The sequence below is a fragment of the Molossus molossus genome, unplaced genomic scaffold, assembly GCF_014108415.1.
Source record: "Molossus molossus isolate mMolMol1 unplaced genomic scaffold, mMolMol1.p scaffold_m16_p_9, whole genome shotgun sequence".
Taxonomy (NCBI): domain Eukaryota; kingdom Metazoa; phylum Chordata; class Mammalia; order Chiroptera; family Molossidae; genus Molossus; species Molossus molossus.
Genome location: NW_023425403.1, coordinates 100,269,397 through 100,295,624, shown reverse-complemented (window position 1 = coordinate 100,295,624; position 26,228 = coordinate 100,269,397). Strand labels below are relative to the sequence as shown.

Below are 26,228 nucleotides of genomic sequence, written 5' to 3'. Positions count from 1 at the left end.
AAAAATTAACAAAATATGAATTATTTATAATATAAGTACATATACTATATACAAAAGTACTCAGGCATCATCTTCCCAAACTCATATCCTGTTACATCATTCTTCCTAACAGAAACACTCTCGGCATTTAAGATAGTTTCATCCATGCTTTGTTTCCGTGTGTGTGTGTGTGTGTGTGTGTGTGTGTGTGTTTGTGTATTTAAATCCTCACCCAAGGATATACCCTCACTGATTTTGGAGAGAGAGAAAGGGAAGAGAGAGAAGGAGAGAGAGAGAGAGAGATGAGAGAGAAACATCGGTCAGCTGCCTCCTGCATGAGCGCCGACCAGGGATTGAACCTGAAACCCAGGTATGTGCCCTGACTGAGAATTAAACCCACAACCCTTCTGGTATAGGGGACAATGCTCAACCAACTGAGGCACCTGGCCAGGCTGTTTTCATATTTTTAAGTAATATTCACATATTCTATATGTCTATTCACCTCTTTTAGAAATTAGTTTCTGATCTAACATGATGAATAAATATTTTTATTTTTTTTACATGTCTCATTTTCTTCCTCTGGCCTCTCTATTGAGAAAATCTATTTTTGTTGTTGTTGTTGTTAAATGGTCAGGGCTCATATTACTGTACTATTATTTAAATGTAACTATATAATTACTATTTGTTAAAGATGCCTATTAGATATCTCTGTAGAGATTTTAAAAATAGAATAGAACATAAAATTTCTAAAACATCGAAGTGCATTACATTGTTTTGCGGAAATGTTTTCAGTTATATATTTGTGCATGTGTGTACTACGACAAATATAAAATAGATTTTTTTGATGTAGATTGAAAAATTTTGCAAGCATTCGAGAGTAGGAAAGATACCAATCCCACTTCTTAGAAAAACAACACCTTCTACCTGAGGGGCCCCAAGAGTTGCATTTCAAGGCAGAAAGTTAAAGCAAACCAGTATAAATAGTGTGTTGAGGTGATTATCTAGGATGCATTGAACAGATGAAGGGTTTTATGGGCTAAGTTGTATGCCCTCAAAATTTGTATGTTTTAGCTCTAACCCCCAGTGCCTCAGATTGTGACTGTATTTGGAGGTAGGGCCTTCAAACTGATGATTAATTTAAATGAGACTGTAAGGGTGGGCCCTAATCTAATCCTACTGATGTCCTTATAAGAAGAGACTAGGGCTGTGTGCACACAGAGAAAAGACCACGTGAGGACACAGTATGAAGGTGACCATTTGAAAGCCAAGGAAACAAGTCTTAAAAGAAGCCAAACCAACACCTTGATCTTGGACCTCCAGTATCCAGAATTGTGAGAAAATAGATATCTGTTGTTTAAGTGGTATTTTGTTATGTCAGCCCAGAAAACGAATGCAGAGGGGTTGTAAGTCAATGAGTATGTGGAGATTTCTAATGATTGCCTTGAATATACCTTTGCCTTCCTTGCCCCTGTCTTGATTTGTTCTACTCTCTTGGCAAGACCACACACTGGGCTAAATGCAGCTTGCCTATGCCAATGCAGCTGAAAATCGAAAGAGTCAATAACGTTTTAAAGGGTAAAGGTAATTTACCCTCAGCATTCTGTTGCGTATGGATTATCCAGATTATCTGCAAGACTTTGAATCACCCAATAGACGCAGGATGAGATACCAGATCAGTCCAACTGAAAGTGGACAACGGGCCATGCAGAGTATTTCAGCAGAAACTGCTGGAAGCTAGAAGCAGAGTGTATAACCTACACCCAACTGTTACTTGGTGCTGACTCCCTTTTCAGACTCAGCCCATGTGCACCCAGGTGCTTGCAATAAGTTGTTTTGCTCTACATTGGCCTTGCATTGTGGATGTGATCCCTCACTGGCTCAGACCTTTTATTTGGTGCTGAAACCCAGAAGGTCTGTGAGGAACCCACATAGGGGACAGTCACAGGCCCCTGGAGTCCCCCAGGCCTCCTTTCAGACCGGGATCAATCACATCCTCAGTCAGATACTGAATCTCCAACCTTTCCTGCCGATTGAACATCAACACTAGACACCAATTTGCTGGTGAGTGTTTTTGCCTACTGGTTTGATTCTCTGGGCTGTCCTGTTATCCCCTGTTCAGGACATAAGAGACCCAGGTCTCTCGGTCATGTCTGTGTGATTGTCCCTCCCAAAATCCATCCCTGGTCAGGACACGCTCCTCAGGAACCAGGTTCCCCCAGCTCACCATCTATCTTTTCACACCACTACATGGGAAATACTCAATCTTCCATCCTTTGTACAACACCCCTAGTATATCTCCTAAAAAAATCTACAGACACTTCAGTCCCCTCCACCTCCACCACTTCTGCCCCTCTGCCAGTGCTCCAGTGCCACCTCCGGCTGACAGTCCTCCTTGGGAGGGAGTGAAGCAGTGGGCGGCTGATGGGGATGGCCTGTGGTCCTGAGCGTTCGGTGGTGGCAGCATCTCCATGGGGTCAGTGTGAGTTGGTCCTGTGCTCTGAGGACATTCTCACTGCTGCAACGAGAGGGCACCCACCTTTTGCTGGACTTGGAATTCCTAGAGAGCTACCTTTGTGAAAATCTGGCAATAATTCTTTACCTTAATTGCGACTGTCTATTGTCTTTTTGCATTTATGATGACATATCTTTGGAATGTCAAAGTAATTTTCCTTGTTCCAGACCCTTCAAAGCACAGGCATTGCTCTACAGAGACCACAAATCCCCTTGTTGACCGTTAATGGTACTGTGCTGTATGACCTATGCAAAAGATATATGTGTCTATCATTTTACTTTTCATCCAATCCCAGAGGTCTTCCTGCTTTGCTTTCTCCCACCTCCCTAATCCATAACCAGTTGATTTTATGTAACTCACTTGCATCTTCTCTTTCAATTGTAATGTATAAAATAAGGTGCAAAACCGACATTCTCTGGTGTATTATCTCAATCTGTTGAGATTTTGCTTCCCAAAATTGTTGACAGTTTGGCTCACAAAAATTCTCTAAAAAAAAAAAAATCTGGCAATAATTTTTAAAAATCCAATCTTAGTTTTCCTTTTTGTTGTGTTTCAGAAGATCATCCAGAAACCATGAACAATGTTTGTAATGAAGAGTTTGCCTGCCATTGTCTGAATGAGGGCTTTATCGCCAAGGACATTCTGTACCAAAAAATTAATGAAATCTCTTTGCTAGCAAGACTGAAATACAGTTAGTGCAGAGTCTTGGGGTGTCTCCAGAGAGGATTATCTATGCAAATTCTTGTAAACAAGTGTCTCAGATTAAATATGCTTCCAATAATGGAGTCTGGATGATGACTTTTGATAGTGAAGTAGAATTGATGAAAATTGCCAGGGCACAACCAAAGGCAAAGTTGGTATTGCAGATTATCACTGATGATTCCAAAGCAGACTGTTGTCTCAGTGTTAAATTCGGTGCCACACTCAAAACCAGCAGGCTTCTTTTGGAATGGGCAAAAAAAGCTGAATATTGATGTCATTGGTGTCAATCCTGAGGACTTCATGCAGGCCATCTCCGATGCCTGCTGTGTCTTTGGCATGGGAGCTGAGGTTGGTTTCAACATGTATCTGCTTGATATTGGTGGTGGCTTTCCTGGATCTGAGGATGCAAAGCTTAAAGTCGAAGAGATCACCTGTATAATCAACTCAGTCCTGGACAAGTATTTTCCATCTGAGCCAGGAAGATACTATATTGCATCAGCTTTCATGCTTGTCATTAATATATCATTGCCAAAAATACTGATATTAAAGGAACAAACAGGCTCTGATGATGTAGAGTCTAGTCAAAAAACCTTTATGTACTATGTAAATGATGGAGTATACAGATCATTTAATTGCATCCTCTATAATCATGTGCATGTGAAGCCCCTTCTTCAAAAGAGATGAGAAGTATTATTCATCCAGCATATGGGTACTAACATGTGACAGCCTCGATCACATTGTAGAGCACTGTGGCTTGCCCAACATGCATGTGGGGGACTGGGTGCTCTTTGAAAACATGGGTGCTTACACTGTTGCTGCTACTTCTACTTTCAATGGATTCCAGAGGCCGACTATCTACTATGGGCTGACATGGCAAATGATGCAGCAAGACCAGGACCACCACTTCCCACTCAAGGTGGAGAAGCAGGGCATCAGTGCTCTGCCCATGTCCTGAGCCTGAGAGAGTGGGATGAAGCGCCACCCAGTGGCCTGTGCTTCAGCATATATATATATATATATATATATATATATATATTTACATTTATTTTCAGAGAGAGTGGGAGGGGGGGAGAGAGAGAGAGAAACATCGATGTGAGAGACACATCGACTCATCGACTGGTTGCCACCTGCAGGACCCCAACCAGGGCCAGTATTGAACCGTAACCGAGGTACATGCCCTTGGCTGGAATCAAACCTGGGACTCTTTGGTCCACAGGCTGATGCTCTAACCGCTGAGCCAAACCCAAACCAGCCAGGGCTTAGCTCATATTAATGTGTAGATGCCACTCTTGTAGGTGTTTTGCAAGTGTAGCTTGACCTAAGGGATATGGGGGGACCATGTAACTGAATTATTGCTAGTTTTGAAATGTCTTTGCAAGTAGGGAGGGCACAGATGGACCAATATAAAATGATGGGTGATGAGGTCACACTTACTTATGTTCCTATGGAAACTATTTGAATATTTGTTTTATATGGATTTTTATTCATTTTGCAAATATGCTCCTACAAATGCCCCTCAGTGGCTGAGCAAGCATCTGTAACTTGTACATTGGCAGAACAGGCCAGAACCTTAATGTTGTACCCTGTTTTAAAAATAAAAGTATCATACCCTGGCCAATTTGGTTCAGCGGTTAGAGCATCGGCCTGCGGTCCCGAGAGACCTGGGTTCGGTTCCCGCTAAGGGCGCGTACCTCGGTTGCAGTTTGTCCTCGGCCCTGGTTGGTCGTGCGGGTGGCAGCCACTCGATGTGTCCCTTTCACATTGATGTTTCTCTCTCTCTCTCTCTTCCTCTCTCTCCCTCCCACTCTATCTGAACAAAAAATGGAAAAATGTCCTCAGGTGAGGATTAAAAATAAAAAAATAAAAAATAAATAAAAGTATCTTGAAAATTAAAAAAAAAAAAAAAAATCTACAGACCCAAGGCCTTGCTCAGGACTTACATCCCAAGTGACCTATTTTTTTTTACTGCAACACTGCATGGCCTTAATGCAAACTGGACAATAAGTCACAGTGGCCTGAGAATGGAACTTTTGATTTCAGCATTCTCACTGACCTAGACAATTTTTGTCAAAGGCAAGGAAAATGCTCTGAGGCCTTTTTGGCACTCAGATCATGCCCCACCTTATGCAATTCTTGTTCCTCCTCCCAAATCTTACTCCACTCTAATCCTCCCAAACCTCCCTCTAAAGATGGCATGCTAACTTCTCCTATTTCCTCCTTTGACCCAGCCATCCTCACTCTACCTCCTTCTCCCTCAGCCTCTCCAGCAGGGCCTTCTTCTCCAGCCTTTTCTGTAGGTCCCCCACTCCTACTCTGACTCTTACTCCTCTACCACTACAAATGACTCCCTCACACACACGATCTGGAACCATCTTTGGTCCCTATTCATTCCTCTCATCAGCCCCCCTTTTAAAATACTCCCTGACAGGAGTATTTGGAGCTGAAGGGATTGTCAGAGTTTGTGTCCCTTCTCTCTCAGATTTGTTACAAATAATTAAAATACTAGGATCTTTTACTGAGGATTCCACCAATTATACTCAGGAATTTGAGTACCTTACCCAGTCCTATGATTTAACCTGGAATGATATGCATGTTAATTTCTCTTCCACTCTTAATCCAGAAGATAAAAATTGAGTCTGGGCTAACACCTGGGGCTACGTGGATGATCTGAGATGACAGGCCCCCCTTAACCCCATAGGGGCCGAAGCAGTCCCTAGCCAGGACCCCAGGTGGAATTATCAGGACAGTGGGGCAGGTAGGAAAGCCAGGGACCATATGGAAATATGTATCATTGAGATACTTTAAAAAGCCTCATAGAAGGCCATTAATTATGAAAAACTGCCTGAAATAATTCAGAAAAAAAAAACGAAAACCCTGTAACCTTTCTATTCCATCTTACACAGACTGTGAGAAGATATACACACTTAGATCCTACTAGCCCATAAGGGGCTGTCATTTTAACCTGAGATTTATCTCTCAGTCAGCCACAGACATTAGGATAAAGTTACAAAAACTGAAAGATGGCCCTCAAACCCCTCAATGGGAATCTCTAAATCTAGCCTTTAAGGGTTTTAATAACAAGAACAAAGAGACTAAACAGCAAAGAATAGCAGAATTCCAAATGCTTGCCTCTGCCCTCAGAGGCCCCACTAATCAAAGGGGTTAACAGACCCCTTTCAAGGGGCAGAAGGAAAGCACCCACCAGAATCAGCAGAGCAGACCCCTAGGTCCCTGCTTTAAATGTAATTATACTGGCCATTGGGCAAGACAATGCCCCAATCCTCAACCACAGCCTAAGCCTTGACCTCAATGTGGGGGACCCCACTGGAAGTCAAACTGCAGACAGACTGTGCAAGGTCAGTCCTCATCCCTTCCTCAGGCTAGTGGAATTGGCAATCCAGGCCTTGATCTGATTGGCCTAGAAGCTGAAAACTGAAGGTGCCCAGGAATGGATGCCCCAATTATCGCCTTGAACTCCACACCTGGGTAACACTGATGGTAGCAGGTAGGCAAATTTCATTTTTAATTAATGAAAGATCTGAGTCGGGGGAAGATCACATCCATAACACAAGGCCAATGTAGAGCAAAACCACTTTATTGTATGTGCCTGGGTACAGGCGGGCTGAGCTCAAAAAAGGATTCAGCCTTGAAGAACATTTGGGGTGTAGGTTATATACTCTGCTTCTAGTATCCGGCATTTTTGTCCACTTTGTAGTTGGACTGATCTGGCAACTTGTCCTCCATCTGCTGAGTGATTCATTGTCTTACTTTAAGTCCCTCTGAGCTTACACATATAAACTCCCATTGCAGAGGTTAGACACATCATGACTAGTTAGATTATAGGTACCCCTTATAAGGTTATAGTGAGAGATATTATACAAGATACCCATTTTCCTGGTTTGTATTTGTACTGAAAATCAAGATCAAGCAAGCTGTTGCCTTTTTGCTCCACAGGAGGTTTCTGTTGTCCTTGAGCTCCCCTTGGAACACCTGCATTACCATTTGACAGGTGTAGCATCTCAGTCAAACTCCCACTTGGCACTGTCCACGGAGTGGGTTGCACCCAGCCAGAAGAGTCAGGGTGCTTGGCACCAGAAGCAAGAGCCCCTTGAGGCTCATCCCCCCATGCCTCACCAGGTCAGTGAAAAAACAATAAAAGTAGTGATATTTCACTGGTGGCCTGCAAAGCCAGAGGACCCCCACCATACCCCCTCATAGGGATGGAGAGGCACTGTGGGGGAGTAAGTTAGGAGAGGAAGCAGATTCTTGGAAGAGGCAATGGAAAGAATGAGAGTGGGTGGAGGGGAGGAGAGGCACAAAGGTTAAAGTAGCATGGAGTTTAGATAAAATGTCTTGCCCTAACAAGAGAGTGGGGCAGGCTGGTAACACTAAAAAAGAATGGAGAAAGATATGAGCCTAAAGAACAAGTGTGTGTCTGGTTGTCCTGAGTTGTGATATTTGGCTGTCAATTCCCACAAGTGAAATCCCAGAGCATCAAAGAGGACCCCTGAACTCAGGGAGGGCAGAGTAAGTTGCCCCGGTATCAATTAAAAATGAAAATTTTCTACCTGTTATCATCAGAGTTACTCGAGGCTTGGAGTTTGAGATAATATTCAGGGCATTTGTTCCTGGGCACCTTCATTCTTCCCACAAGGCTAATCAGATCAAGGCCTAGATTGCCTGTTCTGTTACCCTAAGGAAGGGATTAGGACTGACCCTACACAGTCTGTCTGCAGTCTGACTTCCAGTGGGGTCCTCCACATTGAGAATATGTATTAGGTGGTGGTTGGGGATTGGGGCATTGCCTAATTTTCAGTCTGCATTTAAAGCAGGGACCTGGGGGTCTGCTCTACTGATCTTGGTGGATGGCCTTCTTCTGTCCCCTGAGGTGATTTGCTGACCCCTTTGATTAGTGGGACCTCTGATAGCAGAGGCAAGCATTTGGAATTCTGCTATTCTTTGCTGTTTAGCCTCTTCATCCTAATTAATAAAAACCTTAAAGGCTAGATTTAGAAGTTCCCATTGAGGGGTTTGAAGGCCATCTTCCAGTTTTCTTCCAGTTTGTATCTTCTCACAGTCTGTGTAAGGTGGAATAGAAAGGTTACAGGGTTTTAATTCCTCTCCTGGATTATTTCAGACAGTTTTTCATAGTTAACAGCCTTGTGTGAGGCTTTTTTTTAAGTCCCTCAATAAGACATATTATTATATGGCCCCTGGCTTTCCTACCTGCCCCATTGTCCTGATAATTCCACCTGAGGTCCTGGCTAGGGAGTTCTTTGGCCCCTATGGCATTAGTGGGGGCCTGTCATCTCAGATTATTGGCCTGGTTGGCCCTGGGCATTAATCCAGACTCAATTTTTATCTTCTGGATTAAGGGTGGAAAAGAGAATAACATAAATATCATTCCAGGTTAGATCATAGGACTGGGTAAGGTATTCAAATTCCTGAGTATAATTGGTGGGATCTTCAGTAAAGGGTTCTAGTCTTTCATTTATTTGGAACAAATTTGAGAGAGAGAAGGGGACATAAACTCTTACAATCCCTTCAGCTCCCACTAATTCCCTAAGGGGGCATTCTAAAACAAGGGCAGAAAGGACCAAAGATGGTTCCAGATTGTGTGTGTGAGGAAGTCATTTGTGGTGGTAGAGAAGTCAGAGCAGAGTAGAAGGTTCAGGGTAGGGTGAGGAGCCCACAGAAGAAGCTGAAGGAGAAAGCTCTGCTGGAGAGGCTGAGGGAGGAGGTGGTGGAGCAAGATCAGCTGGGTCAAAAGAGGAAACAGAAGAAATTAGTGCATTGTCTTCAGAGGGAGGTCTGGGAGGATTACAGTGGAGTAAAAAGATTTGGGTAGGAGAGCAAGAATCACATAAAGAAGCTGTGTTCTGAGTGCAAAAAAGGCCTGGATGTAAGGAACCTCAAACCATTTTCTTTGCCTTTGACAGACATAATCTAGGTCAGTGAGAATGTTGAAATTGAAAGTGCCATTCTCAGGCTATTGTGACCCATTGTCTAATTTGTATTGAGGCCACACAGTGTTGCAGTAAAAAATTAGTCACTTGAGATGTAAGTCCTGAGCAAGCCCTAGAGTCTGTAGATGTTTTAGGAGACATCCTAGGTGTGTTGTACTAGAGATGGAAGATTGAGCATTTGTCATGTTTTGGTGTGAGATGTAATGGCCTAGCAGTCTGAACGAATGCACTAGTGGTAGAATAAGGCATCCCCCCTATTCTAGAGTAGAGAGATGTGCAACTCACCTACATCAGGCATCCCTAGATATATGGTGATCTGAGGGAACCTGTTTCCTGAGTAGCATGTCCTGACCAGTGCTGGATTCCAGGAGGAATGATCACACAGACATGACCAAGAGACCTGGCTCTCTTATGTCCCTGATGGGAGATAACAGGACAGCCCAGAAAATCAGACTGGTAGGCAAAAAACACTCACCAGTAAATTAGTGTCTAATGTTGATGCTTGATCAACAGGAAAGGTTGGTGATACAGTATCTGGCTGAGGATGTGACCAATCTTGGTCAGAAACGAGGCCTGGAGTACTCTAGGGGCCTGCAGTTCCCCTTATCTGGAATCCTCACAGACCTCCTGGGTTTCAGCACCAAATAAAAGGTCTGAGCCATCATAAAACTCAACAAAAGAAATACAAAGAACCCAATTAAAAAATGGGCCGAGGAACTAAATAGACACCTCTCCAAACAGGACATACAAATGGCCAAGAGATATATGAAGAAATGCTCAACATCACTAATCATCAGAGAGGTGCAAATTAAAACAACAATGAGGTATCACCTCACACCTGTCAGAATGGCCGCCATCAACAAATCATCAAACAACAAGTGTTGGCGAGGATGTGGAGAAAAGGGGACTCTAGTACACTGCTGGTGGGAATGCAGACTGGTGCAGCCACTATGGAAAACAATATGGTGTTACCTCAAAAAATTAAAAGTTGAACTTCCATTTGACCCAGTGATCCCACTTCTAGGAATATACCCTAAGAAGCCTGAAACACCAATCAGAAAGAATATATGTACCCCCACGTTTGTAGCTATTTACAATAGCTAAGATCTGGAAACAGTCCAAATGTCCATCAGTAGATGAATAGGTGAAAAAGCAATGGTACATATACACAATGGAGTACTATGCAACTGTAAGAAAGAAAGATCTCTTATCCTTTGAGACGACATGGAGGAACCTGGAAAGTGTCATCCTAAGTGAAACAAGCCAGACAGAGAAAAACAAGTATCATATGATCTCACTCATTTGTGAAATATAATGAACATAACTGTCTGAGGAATGGGGTAATCCCAGAGACGTGGAAATGGGGTACAACTGACAATCCCCAGAAGAGGGGGTGGTGGGGGAGAGATAAACCACAGAACTTATATGCATGTATGCATGAACAATGGACATGGACAACAAAGTTGGGGAGAGGGTGGGGAGGGAGGGGGAGGGGGAATCAGTGGGGGGAAAAGGAGAAACATCTGTAACAAAAATAAGTTTAAAAAAAAAGAAAAAGAAGATGCATTCCAAAAAAAAAAAAAAATGTCTGAGCCAGTGGGAGATCGCATCCACAATGCGAGGCCAGTGTGGAGCAAAACGATTTTATAGCATATGCCTGGGTGCAGGCAGGCTGAGCCAAAAGGGGATCAGCCTTGAATAACAGTTGGGGTGTAGGTTCCAGCAGTTTCTGCTCATGTATTCTGCCTGGCTATTGTCCACTTTGCAGTTGGACTGGTCTGGTATTTCATCCTGCATCTGCTGGGTGATTCATAGTCTTGTGGATAATTCAGATAATCTATACTCAACAGAAGGCTGAGCAAAGGTTATGCAAGAAACAAATTTTTCAGTTTTTGTCTTTTGCAAGCTTTTACTTTTGCCCTTTAACACATCACTAACCCTTTCAGTCTATCTTCGAGAATGTCCCATGTTCACTTGAGAAGAATATATATTTTGCAGCTTTTGAGGTGAAATGCTCTGTAAATATCAATTAAGTCCAACTGATCTACTTTGTCATTTAAAGGCTCTGTTTTCTTGTTAATATTTTGTTTGGAAGATCTATCCAGTGGTGTCAATGGGGTGTTAAAGTCACCCACTATGATTGTATTGTTATTGATCTCTTTCTTAAAGTCCTCCATAAATTTTTAAATATATTCTGGCGCTTCTGTATTTAGTGCATATATGTTTACCAGGTTTTTATCCTCTTGTTGGATTGATCCCTTTAATATTATGTATTGACCTTCTTTGTTCTTATTATGGCCCTCATTAAAGTCTATCTTATCAGATATGAGTATTGCTACACCAGCTTTCTTTCATTTCCATTTGCCTTGGAAAATTTTTTTTATTCCTTTACTTTAATCCCGTGTGAGTCTTTTCTTATGAAGTAGGTCTTCTATAGACAGCATATATATATAGGTCATATTTTCTTATCCAATCAGCTACTCTATGTCTTTTGATTGGAGCATTTTAACCATTTACATTTAAGGTTTTTATTGATAGATACTTAGTTGCCATTTTTATTTTATTCCTGCGTTCCTCTCTCTCTATTTTTTCTTCTTCTTACAACAGTCCCTTTAGCATTTCTTGCAGTGCTGGTTTGGTGGTGGTAAATTTCTTTAGTTTTTTTTTTGGTTGTTCTGAATAGAATAGCTTGGATTCAGATCCTTGCCTTTTATTACTTTGTATACTTCATGACAGTTTGTTCTGGCCTGCAGTGTTTCTTTTGAGAAATCAGCAACAGTCTAATGGGAGCTCCCTTGTAGGTAAATTTCTGTCTCTCTTTTGCTTCCTTTAAGATTCTTTCTTTGTCTTTAATGTTTGCCATTTTTATTACGATGTGTCTAGCTGTGGGTCTTCTGGGGTTCATCTTGCTTGGGGCTCTCTGTGTTTCCTGGACTTGTGTGGCTTTTTCTTTCATTTGTTTTCTGTCATTATTTCTTCAAACAGGTTCTCTATTTCTTTCTCCAATACCTCTTCTTCTAGTACCCCTATGATGCAAAAGTTATTACATTTTGCATTGTCCCAAAGCTCCTTTAAACTCTCCTCCTGCTTTTTGTTTTGTTTTGTTTTGGTACGTGCCCCTAGCGGGGACTGAACCCAGGACTCTGGTTCACAGGTCAATGCTCCAACCACTGAACCAAATTGGCCAGGACTACTCCTGCTTTTTAATTTTCCCCCTCATTTGCTGCTGTATTTGAGTGTTTTATTTTTCTACCTTTTCTTGTAACTCTCTGATTTAGTCTTCAGCTTCTTTAATATACTATTGGGACCATCTAAGGCAGTGGTTTTCAACCTGTGGATCACAACCCCTTTGGGGGTCAAATGACGCTTTCACAGGAGTCACCTAAGACCATCAAAAAACACATATTTCCAATGGTGATTCACAACAGTAGCAAAATTACAGTTATGAAGTAACAATGAAAATAATTTTATAGTTGGGTGTCACAACTATAAAATTATTTTAACTGTATTAAAGGGTCACGGCATTAGGAAAGTTGGGAACCACTGGTCTAAGGTATTTTTCATATCAGCTGTCATTCTTTTTTTTTTTTTTTTTTAGTGGCATTATTTTATATTTTCTTCCTTTCTCTCTCTCTCTCTCTCTCTTTCTTTCTATTTTTATCCTCACCCGAGGGAATTTTTCCATATTTTGTTCAGATAGAGTGGGAGGGAGGGAGAGAGAGAGAGAGAAACATCAACATGAAATGGACACATCGAGTGGCTGCCACCTGCATGACCAACCAGAGCCTGGGACAAACTGCAACAGAGGTATGCGCTCTTAGCGGGAACCGAACCCGGGTCTCTCTGGACCACAGGCCAATGCTCTAACCGCTGAGCCACACCGGCCAGGGCAGCTATGTCATTCTTTATGTCCATTTAATTTTTATTCATAGCTTCTACTTTTTTTTTTAGGCTGATGTAGTTTCCACTGAGTTCTTTATAATTCTCATTAAATTGCTTGTAGTTCTTATTGAATTGTTTGAGCACTCTTAATATCATTGCTTGAATTCTTTATCTGATAAATTGCTTTTTTCCATTTCATGTAGTTCTTTTTTTTTTTTTCCTTTGGTGATTTCTCCTTTTCTTTCATTTGGGTGTTGTTTCTTTGTCTCACCATTTTAGCGGTCTGGTAGTTCTATGCCCAGTGAGGGATGTTGGGATGTGTAGGCAGGTTGGTGTGTATCAAATAATGCTAGTGTGCCTCCCAGACTATTTTGGTACATGGTGCCTCTTGCCTCTTGTGTTTCCTAAAGGATTGACAACTGATGGCTGGTACTGATTTTTCGTGGTAGGTGCTGCTGGGATGTGTGAGTCCAGCTGGTGTGCTGCTGCCTGGTGAGGCTCAGCTGCTGATTAGTCACTGTTGATGCTCTTGGGGGTGAGTATCAGCTCCTGGTTTGTGCTGCTACTACTGCTGCTGTTGCCAGGGGGTGCTCTGAGCTCCCAATCCTCTGCTGCTATTGGGGGCTGAGGATGCTCAGCTCCTGAGATTTTGCTGCTGCAAATGGGGGAGGGGTTCCACTCCAAATCTGCTGCTGCAGTTGTCAGGGGTGTGTCTCAGGCTGCCCAAGCCTTTCTGCTGCTTGGGCTAGGGTATCACTCCTGATCAGCCTCTGCTGATACTGCTGAGGGTTGAGCTCCACTCCCAAGTCAGTCCCTGCTGCTATTGGGAAACGTGCTGGGCTCCCAAGCTGGTGCTACTGTTTTTGTGGTGGTGCTTGGCTCCCATCAGGCTGCTGCTGTGGGAGGTGCTGCTGCTGTAGGGGGTGGTGCTCGGCTCCCAACAAGTTGCTGCTTCCACAAGCAGGTACCTTGACAGCACCACTACTGTATGCTGGCCTGTGTTGACATAGCCATATCCACTAGTCTGATGTTGCAAGGTGCACTTCCCACTGCCTCCTCCCAGAGAAGACCAGTGGATATTCCAAAATAGCGAGGCCTTACAGCTAAGCAGGAAAAAGCACCCTGACAAGCTGCTTACTGTGGTAGCCAGCTTCTCCCCTGTCCATGGCATAGGAACTCTCTGACTTTTTTCTGCACTGCTCGAGGTTGCTTATTCACACTTCTGTCCACTGACACTCTCTCTCACACTAGTTCACACTCTCACGTACTCACCCTCACTCCTGTCCTGCCTGCTACCATCTTCTCACCTAAACCCTTATTTTAGTTTATTTATTATTAATTATTATTATTATTATTTGTTGTTGTTGTTGTCATTGACCCTCACTCAAGGATATTTTTCCATTGATTTCTAGATAGAATGGAATGGATGGAAAGGTAGAGAGACAGAGAGAGAAATATTGATGTGAAAGATACATTGATTTGTTACCTCCAACACAACCCCAACTGGGGCCTGGGATTGAACCTGCAATCCATGTACATGCCTTAGGCCCTTTGGTCTATTGGCTGATGCTCTAACCACTGAGAAAAACCCAGCAGGGCTCATTTTAGTTTTAATTTGAATTTTCCTAATAGCTAGTGAAGTTGATCAAGTTTTTAATATATTTGTTGGGCATTTGTATGTCTGCTTGGGGAAAGTGTCTGTTTAGGTCATCTGACCAATTTTTAAATTGGATTTTTTTTTGTTGAGTTGTATGAGTTCTTCATACATTTTTTACATTAACCCATTAATGCAGGTGTTTGCAAGTATCTTCTCTCATTTGGTTGCTTACCTTTCTGTTTTGTTGATAGTTTCTTTTTCTCTGCAAAAGTTTTTTTTAAATATAGTCCCATTGATTTATTTGTGTAATATATTGTTTCAGGTGCTTATATTTAGATCTTTGATACATTTTGAGTTAATTTTTGTGTATGGTGAAAAAATTGCAGTTTATTTTTATACTTTTTTGGGTAATATTTGCATATTTTTTATAAAGCAGAATTTGAAGGTCTCTGGCAATGATGTCCTGATAATGATAAGTATTAATAGTTTCCTTCCCCTAGACTGTCAATGTGTCAATTTTTCAGGTTTTACACTTCACTGAATCAGTACAAGGCTAGAGTTCTAAAGAAAGTGTACTGTTAAAGTTTTTATAGGTATCAATTAGGTTTCAGACCAATCATGCAAAGTATTGGGGGGGGGGGATATGCTTTATTCTTGAAAGTTATACAGAGATGTAGTTGCACTGTAGGTGTCTGCCTTCTTTCTTATATTACAATAAGTGACATTTTTTTGCGAGATGATGAGGGAACCATCTTTACATACTACGTATTTCCTTTAATTAATTAATTCTTTGCCAGAAAGTGTGTAATAATCATCTTGGTAATAAATAAATGTTAGCATGTTGAAATACTTCACCGCAGAATAGAGCAATTTTCTGGTCATGAAAATCATAATATTAATCTGTTCTACATACTCTCTTTTAGCAGTGTAACCAAATGCATTGGTCACATGATAACGATTCATCATACATTTCACTCTTTGTACTGATCCCCTTGCTAACATAATATGTAAATATTTTTTTTCTTCAGTGAAATCAAGAGAAGGCCTTTTCATCTGTATGAGCATTAATGGGAAAGCATGACAGTTCATGATACAGTAAGTAGAGGCTCATTTAGTAAAAAGGCCCTTTTTAGAAAATTATCTGAAACCCCCTGTGATACAAAATCATCTAAGAATGTGTCAATTCTTCAGGTTTTTCACCTTGTGCACTTCACTGAATCAGTACAAGGCTAGAGTTCTAAAGAAAATGCAGCGTTAAAGTTGTCATAGGTATCAATTATAAATTAGGTTTCAGACCAATCATGCCAAGTATTGAGGGGTGATGTTCCATTCCTGAGAGTTACTCAGAGATGTAGTTGCGCTGCAGGTGTTTGGGTTCTTTCCTATATTATAATAAGTGCCACTTTGAGATGATGAGAGAACCATCTTTACATACTATGTTTTTCCTTTGGTTAATTAATTATCTTCCAGGAAGTGTGTAAAAATTGTCTTGGTAATAAATAAATATTAGCATGATAAAATACTTCACTGCCATTTAGAGTAATGTTCTGTGTACTGGCCTGCTCTTATCACCTTGTCCTGATTAAATAAACAAAAGGCCAACTATGAAGTTTTCAGAGGCAAACTGAGGAAGTACCAGCTGGTCTGATATTCCTCTAAATAAATTTGTCCTCTAAGCAAATTTGTTAGTTTTTTAACTTAGAAAATAAAATGAATAGCAAAATAGATGTGTAATGACCCAGTTCACCCAGTCACCTTTTCACCTCAGCTCATTCCCACCTCCATTCCCTACCGGTTACTGCCAACTGCCTCCGCTTCTGTACTTGCTTGCTTGTTCTCTCCCAAAGCCAACAAGAACTGCCAGTTGCAGAAGTTTGTAACAAGCCTCCTATAAAATAAAATAAAAATAGCTGGAAGTGAAGGCTATCTCTGAAAACTTGGGATCAGTCGCCGGCCGGCTTTACTCTCTATTTGGCTTTAATTTGGCTCTGGTGGTGTCTCGGTTCTCTCACACCACAATATTCTGGTCAAGGAAATTGTAATACTAATCTGTTCTGGGTACTTTCTCTTAACAGTGTTACCAAATGCATTGGTCACGTGATAACAATTCATCATACATTTCACTTTTTGTACTGATTCCCATGTTAACGTAAGGTGTGCATATTTGTTTTCTTAAGTGAAATCAAGAGAAGGCCTTTTTCTCGGGGTGAATAACTGGAATATTAACAGCTTAATTAATGCAGTTTTTTAAACCCAGTCTTTATAAAACCCGTGTGCCAAAATCAAGCCTAGTCCAATATAATTGAAAGAGTGATCACTGCAGGCATCCCACATATGCAAGGCATTGCAACAGTGAAACTCAACAATTCAAAATTGAATGTATAAGCATCTTGGATAATGGTCATTGATTCGCATCATCAAAAATTAAATCCCTGAAGGACGTGGGGGGAATACACTGGTGTCATCAATGTGTTGGTCACTGTTGTTATCTTGTTATCTTCAAATTAATATAATGGCAATCAGGCTGGCAGAAGATTAGAAATTTTATTCCACAGGCAGTAAAAATTTTACTTTTCAATTATTCTCTGACTTAAAAACAGTATGCCATAAAGGGACCATCTCCAAATTAATTTCATTAATAAGTTCACTGCGTTTTAGCCAGTTCGAAGACGACTCAACCACCACTTTTGAACTGAGCTACAGAGAGTGTGTACAGTTCAGGAAAGTATTGATTCAAGGTAATGTGGTAGCCTAACACTTGTGTTTCTCTTCACCATATATTTCACTACAGTCTCTGCTAAGAAGCATGTCCCAAACAAAAACACTTTCAAAATAAACTAAGAGTGCTAGAACATTTCAGGTTTGGAAAGCGCACCTCAATGAATTGCTATAATGGGAGGTGTCTAAAATGCAGACGCTGTTTCCATGAAGTATGTGCTAAGTACACATTCTCTTTAAGTGCAATCATGCTTAAAATTTGGGGTGTAAGTTTTATTCTCGGGAGGCATACACCACAGTATTTGACATGCTGCTGCTTTCTTAGGTATATTACAATACGGCCCATTATGAAGGAGAACATTTGTTATGTAGTATGTTTTTCTATGGTAAATAAATTTTTTCTGTAAAAGTGTAAAGAAAGCATCTTATGGTAAACAAATGTTGGAATAACATTTGAATTTTCCATTACACTTAAGGGGATATTGAGTTCTTGAAAAGAATAATGCAAATCTGTTTCGCATACACTCACCCATCAGTCTGGACAAAGGCATTTATCTCATGATAAGAATTTATAGAACATTGCACTTTGTCGAAAATCAGAGGTTATCCCAATGTATGCTATGTGTGGGTGTTTGTTTCAAACTGTGGATCATAGTAAATGCCCATTTCCAAAGAACAATAGTTGGAACAAGAACAGTTTAATCAATACCAATTTTATTCATTAATCCTTGCACTTAACAGTGAGCCAACATGAGGCCTAGTATGAATTTACAAAAAGAGTGATCACCACAGTTGTCTGAAGTGTGCCACTCTTGAAACAAAGAAACTGAGCAAGTCTAAACTGAAGTTGTTAGAAACCTGGATATGCACCACCAGAGACTAAATACATGAAAAAACATGTGGGAAATACCCTGGTGGAATCAGTGTGTTGAAGGCTGGATTTTCTTAAATATTAGAGCAATAACACTGGCAGAAGGTTGGACACTATTCCAGAAGTAGTGGGAGGTTGGCATTGCCATTATTCTCTGTCTTAAGAAGAGTGTGGTAAAAACAATGAGTTTTCAATGAACTCTGAGTGTTTTACCAAATCCCTGCATTTCATCCTGTGCATAGGTGACTGAACCACCAAGTACAGGATTTTAACACTGACTTCGCAACATCATACGGTTCACAAATGTGCTGAATCGAACAATGTTGTACTCTCATACTTGTGTTCACCCTTTGCTATGTGTTTCACAAAGAATACACATTTCTCCAAGTGTTTAGAATACTGTTCTCTGTGAGAGGTTATATTGTATGTCCATTAAAGGGAGAGCATGAGGGTTTATGACACACAGTATGTAGAGGCTCCTTTGGTAAAAACAGGCTATGCTTTGAAAAATATTTGAAACCTCCTGTGATAAGAAATCATCCAAGAATGTGTCAAATTTTCAGGTTTTTCACCTTGCACACCTCACTGAATGAGTACTAGCTAGAATTCTAATAAAAATGCACTGTCAAAGTTTTCATGAGTATCAATTATAAATTAGGTTTCAGACATATCATGCAAAGTATTGGGGGGATATGTTTTATTCTTGAGAGTTATACACAGATGTAGTTGCACTGCAGGTGTCTGCCTTTTTTTCTATATTACACTAAGCACCATTTTGTGCAAGATGATGAGGGAACCGTCTTTACATACTATGTTATACCATTGGCGAATTAATTCTCTGCCAGGAAGTAAAAATGGTCTCGGTAATAAATAAATGTTAGTGTAATGAATTACTTCAGCACCAGTTAGAGCAATGTTCTGGTCATGGGAATCGAAATAGTAATCTGTTCTATGTATTCTCTAGGCAGTGTTACCGAATGCCTCAGTCAAATGATAATAATTCATCATACATTACACTCTTTGTACCATTTCCAATGTAAACTTGTGTGAATTTTTGTTTTCTTCTGTGAAATCAAGAAAAAGCCTTTTTCTCATGGTAGAAAACTGAAATAATAACAGCTTAATTACTACTTTAACTTAATCTGTACAAAACCCATGTGCTAAAATCCAGCCTAGTCCAATATAATTAAAAGTCATCACTGCAGGCATCCCACATATGGAACATACTGCAACAAAAAAACCGAACAATTCAAAAGAGAAGGTGAAAGCACCTTGGATAAGTTACAGATTCGCATTATCAAATAATAAATCTCTGAAGGAAGTGTGAGGAATATGCTAGTGTCATCGGTGTGTTAATTGCTGGTGTTCTACTCAAAATTATATAATTGCAATCAGGGTGGCAGAAGATTGGAAACTGTATTCAAAAGGCAGTGAGAGTTTTACTCTTCAATTATTCTCTGACTTAAAAAAAATACGCTAAAGGAGGACCATCACTAAATTAACTCTAAAATTTGATTAAAAAGTTCACTGCTTATAGTCAGTTCACAGGTGATTCAACCACCACTCTTGCACTGAAATACGAAGAGTGTGCACAGTTTAAGAAAGTATCGATTCAAGTTAATGTGGTAGCCAAACACTTTTGTTTTCCTTCACCATATATTTCAATTAAGTCTATACTAAGAAGCATGTTTCAAAAGAAAACACATTTAAAATAAACTAAGAGTTTTAGAACAATTCAGGTTTGGAAAGCGCACGTCAATGAAGCACTACAGCGAGAGGCGTCTGAAAAGCAAATGCTACTTCCATTAAGTATGTGCTAAGTACACATTCTCTTTAGGTGCAATCATGCTGAAAATTGGGGGTCTAAGTTTCATTGTGGGAGGCATACACAGTGGTACTTAACATGCTACTGCTTTCTTAGGTATATTACAATAAACAATTTGTGGCATAGCCAGTGAGAACATACATTGCAGAGTATGTTTTTCCTTGGTAAATACATTTTTTCTATAAGAGTGTGAAGAAACAATCTCATGGTAAAAAAAAAAAAAAAAATACTGGAATGATTGAATATTTCAATTCTGGGTAAGGTAATGTTCAGATCTGGGAACAAATAATACGAATCAATTCTGTGTACACTCAACCAGCAGTCTGGACAAAGGCATTTTCCTCATGATAAGAATTAACAGAACATTGCACTCTTTGTCGAAAATCAGAGGATAACCCAATGTGCGCTACTTGTGGGTATTTTTTTCTCAATGTAGATGGTACTGAATGCCCATTTACCAAGGTAATTCATAGAACAAGAGTGATTTAATCAATGGCAGTTTCATATAAATCCTGGCCAAATAGAGGGAACCTACCTTAAACCAAGTATAAATTTATGAAAAAAGTGATCACCACTGGTTTCTACAGGTGTGTCACTCATGAAACAATAAAACTGAGCAAGTCCAACGTGAAGTTGTTAGAAAGACTGATATGCACCACCAAAAATTAAATACCTGAATTAACTTGTGTGAATTGCCCTGGTGGTATTAGTGAGGTGAAGGCTGAATTTTCTTCAATATAACGTTAGAGGAATAACAATGGGAGAATGTATGACACTATTCCAGAGGCAGCGGGAGGTTGGGTTGAAATTATTCACTGTCCTAAGAAGAATACAGTAAAAACAACTAGCTAACAATAAACTAAGAGGCTTTTAGCTAATAGCTGCATTTCAACATGTGAAAATGAAACTGAACCACCAAATACAAAATTTTAGGACAAACTGAAAAGCGTGTTGAAGCAAGCTAACGTTCGCCTATGCCCAAAGACATCCTTTTCACTAGCATTACTATCTAGGAGCGTGAATACAAACCAAACAGACTCCAAATAAACTGTGTCAGAACTCTACATTTCAGCTGTGCCAAACTCACTTCCATGAAGCCAAGAGCGTGAGGCTTCTCAAAGCATAAGCTGTTAGGTTAAGTATCTAAGAAATGTCCATTTGTTAAGGTATAATTACTAAAACGTAGGACTATAAGTTTCTTTCTCTTGTTCCATGCACTGCGACACAAGACTTGCTGGTTCAGTCTTAGATCTACTGAATTGTGAACAAAACTCTGTGAGAACCAGGGGCAACATTCATTCAGTGGCATATTTTACCTTGGGAAATTGGGTACCTTTGCAAGGAAAGTGTGAAGATACATATTCCAGTAAAAAACTGTGGGAATGATTGAATATTTCCATTTTGGTTTAGGAAATGCACAGATCGAGGCTAGAGTGATATGAAACACTTTAATATACACTCTCCTCGTGGTGTGTGGAGAGATCCAGTAATCCCCTGGAAAGAACAACTAGGACTGGACACACTTATGTGTAGAATCAAAAGTTATCTCTTTTTATGTTCTGTGTTGGTAATGGTTTCAAAGATTGGATCATTTTGAAGCCCAGTTTTAAAGGTGACACTTGGAATAAGAGTGGTTTCTTCTGCAGCAGTTTGTTCCGCATAATTCTTACTGAGAACAGTGAACCAGCATATGGTGTGGAATGAATCAATGGAAAGATTGATAACGATTCGTGTTACACATATGCCATTCCTGAAACAAGGAACATGAACACATCTACAGTGATGTAGTTTAAACGTCTGATGTGTACATCCAAGAAGTAAAGGCAAGAATTTGAAGACACTGACAATACCATGTGTTTTTCACATTGCAATTCTCTGTGAATTCGAACAAGGGGAGTGTTCTAGAGAAAATGCACTTGTACAGCTGACCTGGGTATCAATTTCCATTAGTTACACACTAATTATGCCCGCTATGCGTGGCATAGTTTACATTGGAAGTCATACAGTGTTGTAGGGAAATGCAGCATTCTGCCTTCCTTCATATACGAGAGGAAGAGTCCGTTTGTACACGATGATGAGGGAACTTTACAACATCCTACTTTTCTTCCTTGGATATGAGTTGTTGGCCTGGAAGAGTCTATAAATCATCTTGATATGAAATAAAGGCTGGGCTGCGGAAATGAAACCTTTTGGTTACAGCAATGTTCAGTACCTGGATATCTAACCTCCATTTAGTTGTACATACATTCTCTAATGGTCTTGCCTAATGAATCAGTGCAATGCCATGGATCCATCATACATTGCACTGTTTGAACCGATTTCCACATTCACATAAGTTGTAGATACCTGTTTGGTCCTGAGGATTCAAAGGAAACCTTTTGCTCAGTGTGAAATGATGGAATGAATGAATGTTATCTCCTCAACTTATCTTTCAAATACCCTGTGACAAATTCAGCCTGTTTCTTGATAACTGACGGAGTAATCAATCCACGGATTCAAGGCATTATAACAAGGAAACTGATCAATTCCAAACAAAGAGTGTAAGGCTCTTGAATAATGGTCATGGATTCACATGTTCAAGAGTATTTCCAGAAGAACCTATGAAAACACACTGGATAATCAAAGGTGTTCATCACTGGTGTTCTTTCTCTACGTTACAATAGAATTACATTCCGTTCAAGAGCAGCGTGCACACCTTCATATGGTCGTAGTGGCAATTTGACAGTTCAGTGGTTCTCTGTCCTAAAAACAATGTTCCAATAGACTCACTTCTTCAAATAAGGTGTCCACGAAGTGAAGAAGATACTAGGGCTATATCAGTTCACAGCTCATTGAACCACCACTGGTGTTCTGTTCTTCAATTTATGTGTCAATACAGTTGAGGAAAGTATTGATTCTAGGTGTTGAGGCAAGCTAACGTTCGCTTATGCCCTTAGTCAAACTTTTCACTGGAATTAGTTTCTAGGAGAGTGTATATGAACCAAACTGATTCCAAATAAACTGTGTTAGAACTCTTCACTTCAGCTGCGCCAAACTCTCTTCCATGATGCCAAGAGCGTGAGGCTTCTCAAAACATAAGCTGTTTTGGTTAAGTATCTATGAAATGTCCATTTGTTAAGGTGAAATCACTAAAACGTAGGAGTATAAGTTTCTCTCTCTTGTTCCATGCAGTGCGACACAAGACTTGCTGGTCCAGTCTTAGATCTACTGAATTTTGAATAATACTCTGTGAGAACCAGAGGCAACATTCATTCGGTGGCATATTTGACCTTGGGTAACTGAGTACCTTTGCAAGGAAAGTGTGAAGATACATATTCCAGTAAAAAACTGTGGGAATGATTGAATATTTCCATTTTGCTTTAGGAAATGCACAGATCGAGGCTGGAGTGATATGAAACACTTTAATATACACTCTCCTCGTGGTGTGTGGAGAGATCCAGTCATCTCCTGGAAAGAACAACTAGGACAGCACACACTGAGGTGTAGAATCAAAAGTGATCTCTTCTTGTGTTCTGTGTTGGTAATGGTTTCAAAGATTGGATCGTTTTGAAGCCCAGTTTGAAAGGCGACACTTGGAATAAGGGTGGTTTCTTCTGCAGCAGTTTGTTCCGCATGATTGTTACTGAGCCACCCGAGTGGGAGCCCGGCTGGAGGAAGGTGCTGCGTGGCAAGGTGCGCAAGGGCGGTGTCTGTGGGCCTCCCAAACCTCTCATGCCCATCCTTTCCCCTTTGGACTGTCCTTCCGCTCCCCCGCCCTCAGAGTTTGTCCTGCTGCCAGTTCTGCGCCTATGCTTAGTTCCCTGTGCCTTACTGCTTCCCCTCCATGCATGACGTAACCCTGCGGCAGTCTTTCCCGCCATGGGTGAGCCCTCTTCTGAGGCTGTCTAGCAGATAAGGCTCCTATGTATTTCAAAGGCTCCTCTGTATTTCAGTGTCCCCCCATAACTCTCTCTCAGCTTCTCACCCCTCTTAGCCCTCCCTGAGCCTCTCTATATATTCTCTTCTGGTACTTTATCTGTATTGCATGTGGTTGGTACCTGACCCTGGGTGGAAACCTGCTAACTGGCAACCCAAGGACCCACCCTTGTGGGTTGTGGGCGCTCAGCGTCATTTACGAGAGAATAGACAGCTAGCTGGACTGTAGCTGGGTTCTCCTCCCACCTACTGGTTCGTGGACTGCCAGTGCTACTGCTTAGTAGGCCCTGGGTGTGGCCGTGCTCACCCCAAAGGGGCTAGTTAGTATAGGTTATTGTAGAATTCCCAGAGTGACCCTGCCAGGGCCATTCCTCATGAAAAGGATGTGGTGACTACTTTTGCCAAATATCTATTCCTTTGCTAGTGACAGTAACACTGGGGAGCCAAGGGGACACTCTCCTGTCCAGTTATCTGGTTAGATTCTTAGCACAGGATTTGCTATGAGGCTTCTTCCAGAAGCAAGCTTAGGAAGGTCACTAAGACCCCTTTGGTACCCGCAGCCATTTTGTATGAGTCTGGCAGGCCAGGACCACACAATGGGGCTTTCTGTATAGTCAGACCTTTAGTGAACTTGGGAGATGAGATGTCCCCTGGATTGGGCTAAGGGAGGGGTGTCCTAGACCTTCAGGTGTGGCACCCCACCTGATAACCAGCATCTCTTCCCAGGAGAATAAGGGGTCTGTGGAGATCATGAGGAAAGATCTGAATGATGCTCGGGACCTGCATGGCCAAGCCGAGTCTGCTGCGGCTGTGTGGAAGGCAAGTGGGAGTGGACCTGGGTCCTCGGGAATGAGGGGACATGGGTATGTACTCTGATTGTCTGGCAGGGCCTTGGGATGGAGCTGAAGCCTCTGTAGCAAACCTCCTCCTTGAGGTGGTTCTGCATGGGGCTGGGGTCCTGGGTGCAGCCTGAGGACACAGGTGCCCTTATCTGCCGCCGCCCTACAGGGACATGTGATGGACCGCAGGAAGAAGGCCCTGACCGATTACAAGAAGCTTCGGGCTTTCTTTGTGGAGGAGGAGGAGCGCTTCCTGCAGGAGGTGGAAAAAGAGGAAGGGTCCCCCGAGGATGAGGATGCTGACCCTGCAGAGAGGTTCAGGTCCTTCCTGCAATCCCTGTTGGAGCTGGAGTGGAGGCACCGCAACCTGGGCCTCAGCATGCTGCTTCAGGTGGGCCCTGGTCTTATCTTGAAGGCCTTAAGCTACTAAGGGAGGGTTTAAGGCCAAGCTTGGCCTTTGTTTGGGGCTGAATTTCAGGAATGAGTAGTCCAGCAGACTCCCCAGCTTCCATGTTACTGGTGATGTTTTGTGAGGGAGGGCTGCACCCTGATATTGAAGTACCAGGCCCCTGTCATACTCTAGCACTCTGCAGGCAGGAGCTGGCTATTGGTCCAGGAGCACAGGGACCCCTAGGAGGGTGATGGCCATCTGATCCTCATCCTGCATGTCCTCATATGCTATTGTCTGAGTCCTTGCTGGTTCTTTGTACTCCTGATCCTGAGCCAGCAGCCCCATCCTTCCCTTCTTTGGGCCTAGAAGTATCATTTCACTCAGGGAATACTTGTTATCAGTTCCTAGTAGGTGGTGGTTTTGGGTGATGATTATGGGAGGCTTACTAGAGCATGGTCACCTGGATTTCAGGATAGCAGCTCCTTCCTCTACTTCCCTCTTTGTCTCTCCCTGTCTCTCTCTGCAGTGATGCCAGGCAGAGGAAGCTGGCTCGACCCTGACCCAGCCCCCAGAAGCTCCTCCATTCGTCTCCTTCAGGACCCCGGAGGGTCTTCATCTAGGTGTAGACTGGGCTTCGTACCGTAGATGCCACTTTGGGTTGTCCCCTTGACAGTGTTGGTGTTTATTTTCCTCGGGGGTTCATGTTTCTGGGCTATAAAAGCCAGCCTCACTGTGGAGACCTGAAATGGTGGGGAGGCATCAGTAACCACAGTGTGTCCTGTTCTGTCTCTTCATAAAGTTGTTATTGCTGCCACTGAATCTCTTTAGATCTGCCTGGAGTCTCCATGACAGTTGTCATCACAGCTGCTGGGTGGCTTGGTTTTCCAGACCTGGTACCTGCCCCCTTTAAAAACTGCCCATGATGGGCCTGTTCTACCCAGGCTCAAAGACCCCTGTCTGAGCATTGAGCACAGGAGTTAAGGTTCAATTTGGGGTGATCATTGAAGGGAGACACAGGGTGCCCAGATGGG

At 41.7% G+C, this 26,228-nt stretch overlaps 1 protein-coding gene and 1 pseudogene across 1 annotated transcript; both read left to right on the top strand.

The window, feature by feature from the left end:
• Positions 1–3,064: 3,064 nt before the first annotated feature.
• LOC118622884 lies at positions 3,065–4,202 on the top strand (annotated as a pseudogene).
• Positions 4,203–23,680: 19,478 nt separating this feature from the next.
• On the top strand, positions 23,681–25,966 carry LOC118622763 (E3 ubiquitin-protein ligase RNF187-like). Its single transcript, XM_036250240.1, has 4 exons — positions 23,681–23,724; positions 24,694–24,786; positions 24,976–25,197; positions 25,724–25,966. Exons 2-4 carry the CDS (start codon positions 24,718–24,720, stop codon positions 25,724–25,726), a joined length of 294 nt encoding a protein of 97 aa, XP_036106133.1. The 5' UTR covers positions 23,681–23,724; positions 24,694–24,717; the 3' UTR covers positions 25,727–25,966.
• Positions 25,967–26,228: the final 262 nt, after the last annotated feature.